The 16,369-nt window shown below is 42.8% G+C and overlaps 1 protein-coding gene across 1 annotated transcript; it reads right to left on the reverse strand.

Moving 5' to 3' along the window:
• Nucleotides 1-3,519: 3,519 nt before the first annotated feature.
• PGRMC2 (progesterone receptor membrane component 2) lies at nucleotides 3,520-15,977 on the reverse strand. The gene is made up of 3 exons (XM_030947851.1): nucleotides 15,596-15,977; nucleotides 5,772-5,927; nucleotides 3,520-4,753 (listed from the first exon to the last, which is right to left on the reverse strand). Exons 1-3 carry the CDS (start codon nucleotides 15,924-15,926, stop codon nucleotides 4,656-4,658), a joined length of 585 nt encoding a protein of 194 aa, XP_030803711.1. The 5' UTR covers nucleotides 15,927-15,977; the 3' UTR covers nucleotides 3,520-4,655.
• Nucleotides 15,978-16,369: the final 392 nt, after the last annotated feature.

A 16,369-nucleotide genomic window follows, 5' to 3' on the forward strand; every position in this document is an offset into this window, starting at 1 on the left:
ATATGCTGAAGTGACACATCTCAATCCTGTGTTTGATCCATGCCTTTTGCTACCCATGAAAATGCGAATGTAAATTTGAATTGAAATTGTATATACGAGTAATAAATTTAAGATATTTCAATTTTTCATTGGAAAATGTGCAGATTAAGCTTTTAGTGTGTGTAATTTTGTGATATCTTGAAAAAATTTTATAAAAACAACAAAAAACCCCTAACAGTGTTGTATTTCAAGTTTTTTTCCCCCCCAAAAGTGTGAAGAAAAACAACTTGAAAGAGTGGAAGGCTGTAGATTTGCATGGGAATTTGTGCTGCACTGAGATGTTGCCTGGTAAAAGCAGAAGTGCTTCTTGGAATTCAAGCCAGCTTTCTTCAAAAGAATCCAGAGAAGAATATTGATTTGTTTTTGTCATATGATTGGGTATTTGTCAAAAAAAACAACAGGTGAATGATAAACATGGGGCAAGGCAAGGAGAGTGAACATTTCACCTGCTGTCCCTTTAGAGAGCTGGACAAAAACCACCCCAGTCCATCCACAGCTCTGGCTGCCTCTCAGGAATGCCCCTTTCACTTCCTACAGGCTTGAATCTTCCTTCTCTTCCCTTGCAGATAGTGGCAAAAACAATCCTTGCGTTGCTGATGGTTTCACTGTCTGGTTCAGGAACTGATGGGAGTTTGTGTATCCAACATCCCTTCCAATGCCTTTTAGGTTCATTTATTCCAACCTTAATTATGTCTTAAGACAGTGATCTGTAACTGACCACTTTGCAAGTCTTGGACCTTGTCTAAAAATTCTCCCACGTGCTTGCTGAAGAATTTTTAGGTTTGTCTTTATTTCTTCTGTTAACAAATAACCATACAAACACTTCAAAACGTTTACGTTTCAAAAGTGTTACCCTGCCAAAACCCAGATTTTTGTCATGCTCAAAACACTGGATTCTAAACAGTTTTTTTAAAAGGGAAGATTCAAGCTGGCTCTTGTTCTTGTTGGAGAGCAGATCATGTTTTCCTGCAGCAGCAGCCTGTCTGTGTTTTAACTGGGATTGGGATTTCTGTGGCAGATAAAGCATTGGAATGGATGGAAAGGAGTTGGTATTCGTGGCAGTCTCCACACTTCAGGCACTGCTGAGGTGACAAATGACACTCCCTGGGAGAGGACACTTCAGAGTAGCCAAGGATCTGCAAAAACATTTTACTGCTCCCTGCCCTTTACAGCAAAGACAGTAAAAATGGATTATAAAGAAAAAAAAAGTTAGAAAATAGCTCAGCATTGAGAAATTTAAAGTGCAGCAACATCCATAGCAGAGTGCCAAACTGATTTTATATGCTGTGTCCAACTCAGAATAATAGAAAATTTAAGCCTTAGTCAAGGAAAAGTAGATCTAGCTCAATAAAAAGATACAAACAAGTACAAGCACGTGAGATAATTCTGTAGTCCTTACTGAAAATTCAAAATGTTCAGATCAAGTAACAACATGGTGGGTTTTTTTTCCTCTTTAAACCAAGGAGGTTTGAAAATATATCTACTGCCAAAATGAAGCATTTTTGGGAAGTGGTGTACAAAATGAGACAGAAGTGTCAAAACAAATGATGACTAAACCTAATTTAACACCAAGTCTAGCCTTGGAAAACAAGTAATATATTAAATTGGAAATGTATTTTGTTTCTGAAGATGAGGCATTCTTCCATCAAGACCTTCATGTTCAACCACAGTATCAATGTGCCTGTCATTTTACCCAACAGTGAATTCTGACCAAGAGATTGACACAAATGTTCCAAGGTTGAACGCCTCCATCAAATTTTTATAATTGCACTGAAGTTTGGATGGATCTGATGTTATGCTAAATTATGCTGTGTATCAACTTTTTATAAATATGATAGCTACAGCGTGCTTTAAAGCACTTTTTTTAGGTTGTCAGCTTTAGACCACTAGTGAATTTGTATGTAGGATGGACGAGGTTAATTTAAATCCACTAGACATTAAGTCTATGCAATGTTCTGCTGCCATGGGACAAGTTTTGTATCCTTCAGAGTTACCATTAAGGTGATTCAAAGCAAAACTCACCCTGTACCCATCCTGTTCAGCTAATCTTGAAAGTTAAATTTTAAACATTGTCCTCCTAAAGAAATTTTAAAACCCCAGCAGCAGAACTACATGTGATTTCACTGTGATTAAGCTTCACTGAATTTCTAAAAGCAAGGGAAAGGACTTGGGCTAGTAAGTCAGAGCAGATACAAAACTACTCCTCCTTCGAAAGTTACCTTTCTTGCACCAGTAGGAAATTAGATACAAGCATGATACAAGCATGAGGAGCAGCTAATGCCACAGCTGCACTGAGGGAAGAGCAGAGAAACTCAGAGCAAGGGCCAAGAACTTCCAGCTATAGCTCTGTACAGCAGAAGCTGGAACACATACATGTATTTTCATGTGGAAGCCTGGGGACAAACACTTATCTGATTGTCCTAAGGGATGGTTGGGCAAGCTGCCTTTTCTTGTTCCACAGCTAGACAAGCTGGGTGCCATGATGAGCTGCAACAGCTGTGCAATAGCTAAAAGTGAAAGGCATACTGTAAATGTACTGTAAAACCTTTTATAGTGAGACTTACCTAAAAGAAAAAAATTCCCTAGCGAAGCATCCAGATATAGAACTGGTGTTTAATTACTCCCAGCCCCTGTCCTATGCAAGGAAGCTTTTATTTATGCTGTTGGTTCCCACTGCTCCATCTAAACCACATTTTTCTGGGGTTAGTTCCAGCAGCATGCCCAGCATTTCAGCAGAGTTAGATGATTAGCAGACACTCAATCCAAGCCTGGACACTGCTCAGCTTATAAGGACGTGACTCAAACAGAAGCCAGTGCTTGCTGAATTCACACCTCCCAGGAGTGTCCAGTCTGCAAACACTTCTATGGAGAAACAGCTCCATTTCTGTTACTTCTTCCAGACCAAAACAATTCTATTTCAAGGCTGGAGATGAAAGAAACAGAGTTCACCCTGCCTTCTAGGACATGTGAGTTACACACGATTCCACAGAGGAGTTTTTGTTTATTTGTTTCATTTACATCAATATGAATCTCTTTCAGTCAAATAGGAATAAAAAAGTAGTCATCCCTGGAATTTCACAGGTTACAGTTCAACAGAATGTATATATATCAACTGTTACTGTAGACTTAGCACAGGTGAAATCTGCAACCAGAGGTACAAACACGAGCCACAAGGCCGCTGCTCTTGTCCTGTTAATGCCATGGGACATATTCCTTACACTTTATGTTGCACTTGGTTACTACAATGCTTTATTTGTATCACTTTGTCCCCCAGCACCATAAATTCACTGGCATAGCTCTTAAATAGAGCTTACCTGAGCAAGTCTTTGAGATTCCTCAACAGCTGGGATTTGAAAGGGAAAATAACTCCACCAGGACAAAGAGCAGTGGCTGCTTCATCTACCCAAGACTTCTCCCCCTTTTTTATTGCATCACATTCCAGCTCTGCTTAGCAGCTTCTACACAGAGTCTGACAGCACATGTGGTATTGTACATGCTTTATTAAAATGGTACTCGTATTTACAATATCTGCAGAACCAATCCCTCCCAAGTCTTGCATTCAGACAGACAGACAGACACACACACAGACACACGCGCGCAACGCCCCTTCACTCTACGGGGGTGTGAAGGCTATGCTCCCAAAAGTTAGGCAGCTTCTGGAAGAGGAGGAAGGGAGACTTTTTTTTTTGTGTGTTTGTAATTCCTTAAAAAGAAGCATGGGAGTATGCATTTGGCCATCACAATGCTAATTTAAGTATATGTAGTATTAACATATGGCAGTAACACTGAGTGCTCCTCTTTTACATTCTATACACAGAATGACATCAAGGTTTGCCAGTCAACAGAACATTCCAATTCAGTCTCACTGCTGCTTGTAGTGACTATGAAACCGCAATTTGGGGGCTGTCCCTTAAAACAATTCAAGTCTATGGAAGCGAAATAAGGCACAATTAATATTTGATTTGATTTAGAGGATGGGAAAAAGGAGGAGAGGCAGGTTTCAGATAATAGTTGTTGCAGAAGAAACATTTTTTTACCCAATCCTTTTGAGAAAAGGATGAATTTTATCCCCACCCTAATCTACGTGGACTTCTCTTAGAGAACTGAAGGATTCTGCCGGGCTACCGACGCCCACACACAAAACAAAACTGGAAATTCACATTTTTAACACCGGCTTCAGTAGTCTCACCTACTGCTGCTGATGTGGATGAGTACATCTTTCTTTTAATGCTGAAGGAGAAGACACACATGAAACAAGATTCAAACCTTCCTCTGAGCTTGAAGACTCACATCTTTTAGAGAGCTTGTAAGGTACACTAGTTGAAGGCTTCAGCTTACTGATAAAAAGGAATAGCATTTTTGCCTTTAAATCCCTGGCCCCTCTTCACTAACGAAGCCTAACCAGACATTACAAATAAACTGCAACAAAAAATTTGGCAGCACAAAGAATGTCTAGTATTCAAATCTTCATTTGTGAGTATATTATTTTCCTTGTACAAAACCTGTTGAATGTTTTTTCGCAGCAGATGAACTGTACCCAAAGATGCAGGACATTCTGTGATGGGGAATAAGAGGTTGCAGTTCCGAAGGCCCCTGACTTTGGTTGTTTACAAAGTTCATTCCTGTTTAGTGTGATCCTTGGTATCTTCCTCATCTGTGTATTCTGATGGTTCTTCCCCTGGTTTTAGGAGTCTACCTACGTAGTCATATTTTTCTGAAAGAGATTTATGATTCCATTACAATTAAATACAGCTGCATTTGCTTGCTAGCCCATACTACTGCAAATTCACTTTTTCTCCGACACACTACAGTTCTAAATCTCAATCACTGAAACTGATGGTAATTTAGCAGCAAGCTCAGCCTCCTAAAGCAATCTTTCTACCATTATTTTCTCTAACTGTGAGTACTTTGTTTCTATTCTCCTCCAGCTGATCAGGCAAGATTTATTACCCAAGGGCTAAAAACCCAAGCTCTTCAATCTTTCAGCCTGTTTTGATTTCAATTAGTGTGAAAAATTATTCCCCCTCCCTCCAGAGGCATAATTCCTTACTTGTCAGAAATTATTTCAAGACAAACTCATTCAACCCTTTATGTTAAAACAACTCTGAGTCCTAATGATCATTCCATGGCATCCAAAGCCAACAACCTCGAGCAGGAGTTCCACCAGCTAAGCAGATGAGATTTGGCAGTGAAACTCTGTGCCAAAGAGCTAACAGAACAGTTTTATTGTATAAAAAGAAAAGTTTATAAAAGCTATAGTGACATATGGTGAAAGCCTCTGTGGAAGGTCTGAAATCCCTGGTCTGGTCTTAACACTGCACACACATGAGAGGGGACCTTGCTGCAGCCCACACCTCCCTGAGGAGGGGACAAGGAGGGACAGACACTTGGCTGTGGTGCCCAGGCTGTGTCAGGGGAGGGTTAGGTTGGTATTAGAGGAAGGCTCTTCACCCAGAGGGTGGCTGGGCCCTGGCACAGGCTCTCCAGGGTCACAGCACCGGCCTGACAGAGTTCAAGCAGCGTTTGGGCAATGCTCACAGGCACAGGGTGGGATTTTTGGGGATGGTCCTGTGCAAAGCTAAGAGTTGAAATCGATGATCCTTGGGGGTCCCTTCCAACTCAGCATATTCTGTGATAATATTACTGTCAACACCTCTTTAAAAGCTTCCCCGAGCCCAAATCAATCATTTTTATTAAAAGCATTTCCTTAAGCTGATAATTTCAGAATTTACCTTTAAATTGCATTTCCCACTCTCTTACACTTTCCATCTGTACAGCATTTAAGTCCGATAGGTCATCATATTCATCTCTGAGTGCATCTTTATCTAGACAGAAAGTTGCTAGTCCCCTGGAGGCATCTCTGCCAGCAAATATTCCATATGGACCCTCTGAAAACAAAAAGACAAAATTGATACCTTCATGTCTTTGCTTATGGTGACCAAAGCTCAGTTCTTTACGTAGTCTGCCAAAGCCATACATTAAATTTCTGCAGTGATGGGAACAGCAGCAGTTTCAATGCCATGGCTGTTTGACATTCAACAGCACTGCAATTCAATCTTTAATATCACTAGGAGATAAACTCTGCTGAGAGAAGCAGAACCAGGAAAATAGCTTTGAAGGGATATCTGGAAAAATCCCTGTCAGTTGATGCAAGCCAGTTGATGCAAATTCCAAAGGGACCAGAGGCTGGAATTCAAAAGAAATACACTTCTATTAAGCAACACATTGAATATTTACAAGTCAGATATGAACAGAAGCAAACTGCATAGACATCTTAATTAGAAATCCATTATTATAAATAAAATAGAACTTTAGAGGGCTAATTAATGATTTCACTTCACTTACAGAATCACAGGAACTTTCTACATCTTTTGTGACATTTCTTATTTCTGAGGAAGTACTCACTTATTTTGGTGCAGCAGATCCCCTATACCCTTAGCCTGTAATGCTCTTGAAACCAGCACAAATTGTCACATTAGGAATATAAAGCAACTGCTTCCTCTGTGCTTTCTGACCAATGCAAAGCAGCACGAATATCCCAATACAATTTTGAGCAATGACTGTGAAATAAACATTATTACTGAGAGAAATGGATGGTTTGTAAACCAACAATTTGCAGGGTAGGATCGGTAACTGGCTTTCCCAAATTTTAATTAACTCAAAGAACTTTAGGCATATTGTTATCTTAGATCTTCTTGACCTAAAACCAAATACCTTAAATTCAGATCAATTAAAAAACCCAAACCAATACAAAAAAACCAAAAAACCAAAACAATACACTTTAAAATTTTCTGCATTAACTGCAGCAGCAGGTTTGCTACAGAGTGCTCCCTATGGGGTGGTAAAAGGCCAGAACCCTCCTCTGGCTTACCTCTCAACAGTGCCTGAAGAAAAGGCAGCACCCATGGGCATGAATGAACACAAGCAAGTGGCACCACACTGTCCTTCACCCCTCTACTGCCTGCTGGAGCACCTCAGAGCCTGCTGGAGCACGGATGAGCCATGGGGAATCATTCTGTAAGGCTGGCTCTGCCCAGGCTGCTCCCTGCAGCCCCCACACCTATCTGCTCCTGCTGGGCACCAGCTCCAGGGCTGAATGCAGCAGGGACAGCTCCTGAAGCAGGGAAGCCGAGCACCATCTGGATCAGGAGAAGTGATGTCCTCACCAGAACTGGTGTTGTGTCTCCACCCCAGAGTGCTTGGCATTGTAAGCTGCTTACAGTCAAACCTGAGAACAGAAGGCTGTCCTGTGTGCCAAAGCCAATTCCCTCCTCTCTCTGGAAATAAACCAACTGATTTCAAAGCACCATTTCACAAGAAGCAGGTATTAGAGAATGAACTGTCAGCTGGAAGTTTGCACTGTACCAGTCTGACCAGAGTGATGAACAGCATCTCTGTGCTCATCCTTTCAGGTATTTAGCTCCAAAAACAGCATCCATGAGAACTGCCTCAGGGATCAGGGACTACAGGTCCAGTGCTTCAGGGAAACAAAGCCAAGAGGGCTACCTTTCCTATCTGCACCCTGAATTAGGTATTTCTTTGAAAAGCAGGATTTAGAGACTGCAATCAATCCTATACCAATGCACTCTGCATGCCTGGTCACTTCCACAGGACAGGCTAAGAGGCAGCAATGACCATCATCTGCAACACAACAGAGAGTGTTCTTCAAACAAAAAGTTCTGCTTCAAGCAAAACTCAATGACTGCTCATTCAAGTGATCTGATTTTTGATGTTCTGAATGAAGAACACGGGAGCTATAAACAACTCTTACAAACACCAAAATTAGTAAATCCTTAAAAGCAATTAGAAATTGTTACATAGTGACCCCACTAACAGTATTCTGTCCCCATTTTTTCCTTTCTCTGAAGTGTTTCAAGCAAAGATGTCCACAAATCCTACTATTTGCACAAGGTGTTTTCCAAACTCTGGCTAATCAGACAGTAGCACCCTGCTGCCCTTCCATTCTACCCTGCATTTAGTGCTTTATGGAGTTTCACAGAATCTGCTGAGATGCCACTTTTTGGTCCACCAGCTTGATTCCAATTACTTCTATTAAAAAGAGAATGATATTTATCTCTATCAAGCACTGAACATTCTTAAATCTCAATAACACACTTAACTGAAAGCATGAAAACTTTTAGAGTACATCAGCTTGCATTAAAATTAATGGATGCAAAATTACTGCAAGCATCTTGTAATCTCAGATGCCACACCAATGGTTTTTTTTTTCCTCTCCTAAAACTGAATTTGAACTTTAAGATTCCAGAATGATTTTTACAGAAGTATTCAGAAGTCACAGAGGACTCATCAAGCCACGTCCAAGCACTCAGTGGAATGCTAACTTGTAAAAACCAACCTTTGGACTCGGCAGACAGCGTTTTAAATTCCAGCTCTGCAAATGGAACTTAGAAATGTGTTCTATTCTTTAATCCTGTACTAAAAGGTAAATATTGAATTGGGATTATTAGCAAATGGTGCAAGCTTGGCTTCACCTTGGTTCCTAAAGCAGAAGTTCAGCAATTCCCAGTATGAGCAAGATCTACTTCAAGATTTAAAGCTTCCATTCAGGTGCTTCTACACAGAGTTTAACTACAAATATTAATATATTAATACAAAACATACAGGTCTGGGGCTCTGCTCTAAGCCCTAGCCTGTTACTCACTTTTCTATAAAAAACTGGTGCAACAGTCTGAAAAAGCTATTTTGCACATCAGATTTCACTGCACTTGGGGAAGTGTCCAGGAAGGTGCCAGCACACAAAATCCCAGGGAGAAAATATCTTTCAGGAACATGACTGAGGTGGAGACATCAGTGCAATCCTAGACACACTCCCACGGAGCTCCTTCATGGCCTGATGCAGTTTACTCTGCAGGCCCTATCCACAGCCCTTCTTTCCTTTCCTTTTGTCTGCCCACCTATTTAGCCTGGCTCCTGCTGTAAATAATTGATTGCAGCATGACATGAAGACAGGCTGAAGAGAGGGCAGGAACAGTGGCTTGGAGCACAGGTATGGAAACCAAAGCAAGTTTCTGAGACCATATCACAACATTGCAGTGGGGTTTTTTTTGCTCTATCCCCAAATTAGCCATTTCACAGTCAAATATATCTTTAAAAAATTCTCCTCCCACTCCTATTTGGGATAGTACAACAACAAGTCAGGGAAGTGTAAAAACCAATTAAAACACGTCTGCTACAGGTTACTTGGGTATATGGAGGTACAAGTCTTCCATAAAGGAAAGCTGCTCCTTGAAGAATGCTTTTATTCCCATCATGGCTTTCACATTTCAAGACCTCTGTTCCAGAGCCTTTGTTTATTTTAGCCCTGAGACCAGTTATCAAGCCCACATATTTGCCTGCCTATCTGCACATCTATACCTCCACGTTCATACTCTGCATTTCCCCTGTATAAAGTCCTCCTCTACCTTACAACTCCACCTTGTATAAAGTACACCCTTCTCTAAGCTACAGCACATGCAAAACCTTGCTACCCACCACCTGCAGAGCTTCGCTTCCTTTCAGAATCCAGTTAAGAATTTAGCAGCCTTGATGAATTTGACATCCTGCTCAGCCTGACATTTGTCTCTATTCACAATAAACCTTGAGAATTGGTAAAGTCAAAGTCTCTTCAGACCATAAAAATACAAGCTTCAAAAAGATTTCTGCATCTCCTAGCACTGGTTTGGTTCTCTGATGAAAATTTAATTTTTCTTTGCAGACAAGGAAAAAATCTATTCAACTTAAAGCAGCATATTAAAAATTTTGAACCACAAAGTTTTTATTTGGAAGTAATGCTTCTAGTCACTTCCTCCAAAACAGGGTATACGGGATCTTGGAACAGCACACATTTCAATTTTCAGCCAGTTTGGCCAATAGTTCCCCCAGCAAAACCTATGCTGGATCCAACTTCAGAGCATATTCCTGGCTGCCAAAATGCCCCCTGAGCATTTCAGTTTGGTAGCAGCTTTGTGGAACATCCCAGACTATTGCTCCAACAGCAGGAACGTTGTACACTGAACTTTGGATGGCTCCAAGGGGCAGCACAGGGAATACACCACAGATAGCCACATGTGGACTTTATAGCTAATGAAGTGAGAGGTGAGCTGAGAATTGTGTTCCTTTTCACAAGGCCCATGTGATCTCTCTAAAGAAGTCACACAGGTTAACAACAAAGTTCAGTTTTAAACCAGCAGCTCTGGTTTCTTCATCTAGTCAAAAAGCACTTCGAGGCAATCACCAAATGTGCATCTGTGGGCTCCCTACAGCTACTGGAAATAAACCCCAGTTTTGTCTGAAGTTTAGATACTCATGGACAATACTTCTTAATCTGCAGACAAGAAAATGGACTAATCTCCCCTCACTGTGAGTAAAGACAAAGGGAGACAGGCTACAAAATTATTAACAACTTCATTATTCTATCACTTTGCTTACTTTCCCCACTCCAAACTGAAGTGAAACATTGACTGGCTGTTTCCAATTTTGTATCTGAATCCTGACACGTGTTTGCTCAGTGTTGCATCTTTCATGAGAGAATGAAAAAGCTGAAAGTTAGACTAAGCCATCTGGAGATGTAACTTGAAAGCAGAAGGTTTCTAATAACATTTATCACTGGGAATTCAAGGTGACATAATTTTAACTTTACTGCTCCAGATTTACATGAAAGGGAAGATGTGGGTCAATTTTAAGTTACAACCTGCATGGAAAGTATGTGTCCTTAGGAGACCAATCCACATGCTAAATGGGAACTCTACAGATGTGAAGTCTACATGCCAAGATGGAACTGCCCAGAAACAGGGGTCTAAACCTGACTCCTCAGGCACAAGGCCAGAGTCTCATTCTCTCTTTTGTCTACTTGCTTTTTAACTCTGTGGAAAAAAAAAAAGTGCAAGAATCAATGACCCAATTTCTACCAAAGGGGCAGCCACCAGCACTGGTAAGAGAGCCCACAGGCCAGCAGTCAGGAGCTTTTTAGAAGACAGCTGCATTCTTAAGATGGACCAAGATTCCACATCTTGGTTCAGTGAGAAATGCTCTGACCAGCAGTTCATTTCCTAATAAGCAAAGCTGGCCAGTTTTTTTTCATTCAATGAGGGCAATGCTGCTGTGTACTGGACTTAACATCTACATGTGACAATTCATATTAACTAACAATTCATGTGATGTCACTATCACATTTCATATTATCTTGCTTGGAGCACACCTGCTTGATCAGGTCCCTCAAATGTCAGGTGACTCAATGATCTCAGGGGTTTTTTTCCAGCCTTATCAATTCTGTGACTGGAACATGATTGGTTTAAATAGGAACTAGGAATTTGTACACACCTCTTATGAAACACAGAGTTGTTCAAGTTTTAAGGGATATACTGAGGTTGTGAAAAAGGGAAAAAAATTAAAAAACAAAAAGAGAGAGCTGACAGACACATAGGGCAGAAACAGAGGAGACAGAGGGCTGATCTTCCTGCACAAAACCACGTTACTGCTCTCCATGAGCATGGCCTGGAGGCTCAGAACAACCTCCACCCTGGTAGCAAAGGCACTACTCCCTTTAACCACAAGTATGAAACAATCTCTCACCAATATGTGTGCATACACCTTTTAGTTTTACTGCTTCTGGCTGGAACTCCACTTCTCTGCCCAGAAATGCTGTTTCTCTGAAAAGCTGAATCCCAGGGCGAGAGACACTTCACTACACACACAACCAAAGAGGTGACAAACATCAGAACCACTGAGAAGACCTCTCACACTTTACAGAAAACATTTCTTTGCCCCAGTTTTATCCTCTGTACTTATCTGCAACCCCTCAGCCTGTTGTGTTCTTAAGATAAGGCCACCCTTAACAGTATTCTCCAAATACAACATATGTAGAGGCCCTCCTGCAACATTTCACTCTAACCATACCCTTGGAAAGGATGTATGGAAAAGCACCATTGCCATGTGGTCAACAGAGACACAGGGAAATTTATGGCAATGAATTCCAAAGAAAGTCAAACAGCATCAGATTATTTTTATACAAATTATCAGAAAAAAATGATGGCTGTTTATTACAACAAAATAAAGGCAGATTTCTCTTCCTGGAAAATGAAATAGGATGGAATATTTTTTGTGGAAGGAACTACTACTCTCTAATCTATTCTTCTTGGAAAATCAGAGATCTTCATGACATGGTGAAAGACAAGTGGGATGAGAGATGAGTTGACAGTGACAACACACTGCAGCGAAGGAAAGTCAGGAAATTGATTTTTTTAAGATCATGAAACATTAAGAAACAGAAGTGACGTGAACAGTTGCATACTCAGGGCTGCACATTATCTTGCTTTGTCATGCTCGAAGATGTGTATTTTTCATAAATACATAAAGTATTTACTAAGCTAACCAAAACCTGTTTATGGCATTACCTTGGCATGCAAATTTAACTGCTAAATATTAAGATTTGCTCACATAAAGTACACTAACTCTTAGAATGCTCTTCTACTGACAGGTACACAACCAGAAACCTCGATGCAAACAAGCACACCAAGTTCAATGTTACTATAAATGAAAAGTAAAAAACTGTCTCTCATTGTGAGATATAAAACCAACACAGCACACACAGAAGGTATTAATGACTAGACCCTAAGTCATGAGATGTGATTACAGATGAGACATCATCCCAACAGAGGTTCTCTAACAGTCTGGTTATGTGACATTTTTAATAGTGTACCACTAATTGTTTCCTTTATCTCTTTTGGAGTTTGTGGGTGATAAAGGGAAAGGCAATTAATTAGATTTAATAATCAGTCAAAGCATTCTAGGTCACTTACTCATCTGGACACAAGCAGAGGTGGAATTTAATACACCTAAGTGAAGTCTTGAAACAAATGGCGTATCTGCAGGACAGAGCAGCATTTGGGAAAAGAACTTGGCAAGTAAAATTTTAAATTCAGAGTTCAATGTAAGCAAAGTGGTTCTTGGAGGCACAGACTGTTATATGTGCAGTGCAGCCTTTCTCTACTCTTAGCTAAAATACATTAAGAGATACCAGAGACTGACAGGATACCAATGAGATAAACTGCAGAAGGCTTAAAGAAGAGAGCATGACAAAAACAAACAAAAATCGGGAAACATTTGGATTAAATGTTCAAGAAAATGAAGTTTTCAGTCATGGTTGTTTGAAAGGATGGCTTCAACACTCTACATTATACACTCTTTACTGTGTGTATGTAAAGGGCTCTTCAATGAAATGGACCAAAATGTAACAGCATTTGCTGGATGGAAACTTAAACTCAGGAGAACTCTGAATAAAATCAGAAGTTTGGTGGAAACTTTAATGGAATCTCAATTGTTGGACAAAAATCTGGACTAGGTGACAATTTTGTGCATTTTAAACTTTCTGCTATAAGTGGAAGAAAAATGAACACCTTGGCATCCAGACAACACCGAAGGAGGAAAGCCAGACCTTGCTATGGAGACATGAGAAGCCACCTGAGGCAGCCACGTTATTCAACATTAACCCAGCCCTGCAGACTTGCTGAGTGAGCCCTCAGCCTCTGCTCCCCACTGCCCTCAAAGCTCAGGCACTCTCTCTGCACATCAGCACCTCAGCTATCCACTAAAGGCTCACAGTCAGAGCCTGAAACATCAGCACAGCCAAAGTCCTCAGCTCTTCCTTCTGTTAAGATCTGGCCATGCTTTGCTGGTATGCTCTGCACTTGCCTTGCCACACTCCAGCTATATGAGACATAAAATTTCCATGAGAACTGCTGTGGACATCTGGATACCCTGGCTGAAGCCTTTCTGAAAAGATCTCAACCAGCTGTAGGAGACTTTTTCTATTTGAACTCTTCTCAGGTTTTTAAGGCCTGCAAACTATCTGCTAGTGTTCTTTTCAGCCACAAAACAGTTGCAAGAAAAAAATTCCCTGATATGTATCCAAAGAGGGAAACCACATCAGCACAATTCAGAAATCCTCATGTTTGGCAGAGAACACACAGCTGATGATGCACTGCTTGAGCTTCACATGCAACACCCCAAGTTACAGATCTGAAAACGATGTCACTCCTGTTAGAAAAAGGCAATCTTTCACTAGAGGGACAAAAAAAAATAAAAAAGCCTTTGTCCCTCTTGATGAAAAGCTAGAAGCACTGCTTTTAAGGAAAACTGCTACCAGTTATCAAAAAGCAGACTGATGTCCTGGAACATTAAGTTTTAGCTTCCTCACAATAAGAGGCCTCCAAAGGTTGACAGTGTGAACCACTGATGGTATCTGGAGAGGAGAGCCCAACATTTAACTCTGAAGTTTGATACACAAAAGGGAGGAAGTCAATGTTTGGATCAGGGTTCAGCATTATTTCACAGAGCACTCTGGCAGCTTGCTGCTGTTTTAAGTTTCATGCAGCATGTGTATTACCTGCATTTTATGTCAGCACCCAGGTCTCAGTTTAAAAAATCCCTAAATAAGAGAGACAAAAGAACTAGCCTGATGAAGTGGCAGGAAAGCTGCAGCTCATCAGGCTGCATTTTCTCAGCTTTACTGGTTAATAAACAACATAAAGCATGGCAAGGTACTTGGGATTCCACTGGGAACTTTTACAGTACCCAGCCAAAAAACCACTTCAATTCAATTACAGCAGGTTCACTTTCTGCAACTGGTATCACCAACTTTGAGCATGAAGTAGTTACAAAATTCTAGCCCAGTTCAACCACAGAACTGCCTGTCCCTTCCCCACCAAGAACCAAAGGCTTGTAACATGCCAGCTCTGTATTTTTCTTTTTGGAACCTCAGTTATTAAATAATAATAAATGATTATTTAACTTGAACTATTTCCTGGGGGAGTGGGAAATATCCTCGCACTCCTTCACCCCTCTCGTAAAAAAGATTGCCACAGTTATTATGAAAACTCCTGCATAGTTTGATTAGAGCAAGTTTTCCAAACCACCATTGTTTAAAGAAGAGAATTATCAGCAGTCATAAGCCTCATTTCCTTTGGCATCAGTCGTGAACACAGTGCTCACCAGTAAGTTTACCCACCTCATCATTAAGAATGCTGCTTATCACGAGAAAGTGTGCTGCAGTTTCACAGTGTACAAGGTGAATACAAAACCAGAACATTTCTCTGAAGCCTGCTTTTGTGAACCTTCGAAATACACATTTCCTCTCCGAAGAGGAGTGCTGGCTGGCTGGCTGGCTGTTTACGAGATTGGCTTGATTTCTGCACTCTTCCCAACAACAGCAGCACCATACTAGTCCCAGAGCTCTCCTTGCCTATCATTATCCCGACTAAAAGTCACACTCAATATGGCATTTACACCTAAATAAATAACCAGCCGGTTGGCTTCCTCTCCTGAGCCGTAAGCGCTAGAACGAAGAAAGCACTGCTCAGCTGCACTTGGGAAACCTACTAGAAGACATAGAAGGGAAAAAAAAAAAAGAAAAAAATAGAATTAACCACGGCACATCCAAATCGAGGCATCTGGGCAAACGACGGCTGCCTGAGGAGAACCCATTCCCGCTGAGCATCACCAGGGGAACAGCGCCGGTGGGTCCCCGGCCGGGACTCCCCCCATCCCCCCGCCGTCTCACCGGGCCCGTAGAACTTGCTGCCTTTGGTCACGTCGAAGACTTTGCCGTTAACAGCCAGGAGGATGCGAGGATTGCGAGCGCCGTCGAACTCGCGCAGCTGCTCCAGGGAGAAATCCCGGCGCTTCATGCGCGGCAGCGCGGCGGCCTCGCCCTGCCGGGCCGCGCCCCCCGGCCCGTTCCGCGCTCCCCAGCGCAGGTACAGCCGGTAGGCCGCCAGCAGCGCCAGGGCCAGCAGCCCCACGCTGAGCAGCAGCATCTCGCCGCCCGCCAGGGCCGCGCCGCCCGCCGGGCCCTCCTCAGTCCTGAGCCGCCCCTGCCCATCGTCCGCCATCGCTGCCCGGACAGCGCGCGCCCGCCCGCCCGGGACACGCCCGGCCGCGGCCACGCCCCCTGCCCGCCGCCCCTCCCGCTTCCCATTGGCCGCCGCCCCGAGCCGGCCCCCGCCCCCGCCCGGCTCGCTCCCCCCGCCGGCGAATCGGGACGCGGACACGCCCCGCGCCCGGCCCAACGGCGCGCGCGCGCCGCTCGCGCGAGAGGCGTCGCGGCCATCCCCAGCGCGCGTGCGCGCCCCCTCACCTTTCCCCCCGCCATTCGCTTCTTTCGCCCCCTCACCCCCCACTCTCCGCCGCGCGCCCAGGTGGCGTTGGCGGGAGCGGCGCGAGCCGGCCGGGGCGGGAGGGGGGGGTCGCTCGCGCCGCCGCCTCACGGCTGAGGGCGGGAAAAGCGCCCGGAGCCGCGGCGGGCTCTGAGGGCGCCGCCATCGCAGCAGGCGCC

The sequence above is a fragment of the Camarhynchus parvulus genome, chromosome 4 (assembly GCF_901933205.1).
Source record: "Camarhynchus parvulus chromosome 4, STF_HiC, whole genome shotgun sequence".
Classification (NCBI taxonomy): Eukaryota; Metazoa; Chordata; class Aves; order Passeriformes; family Thraupidae; genus Camarhynchus; species Camarhynchus parvulus.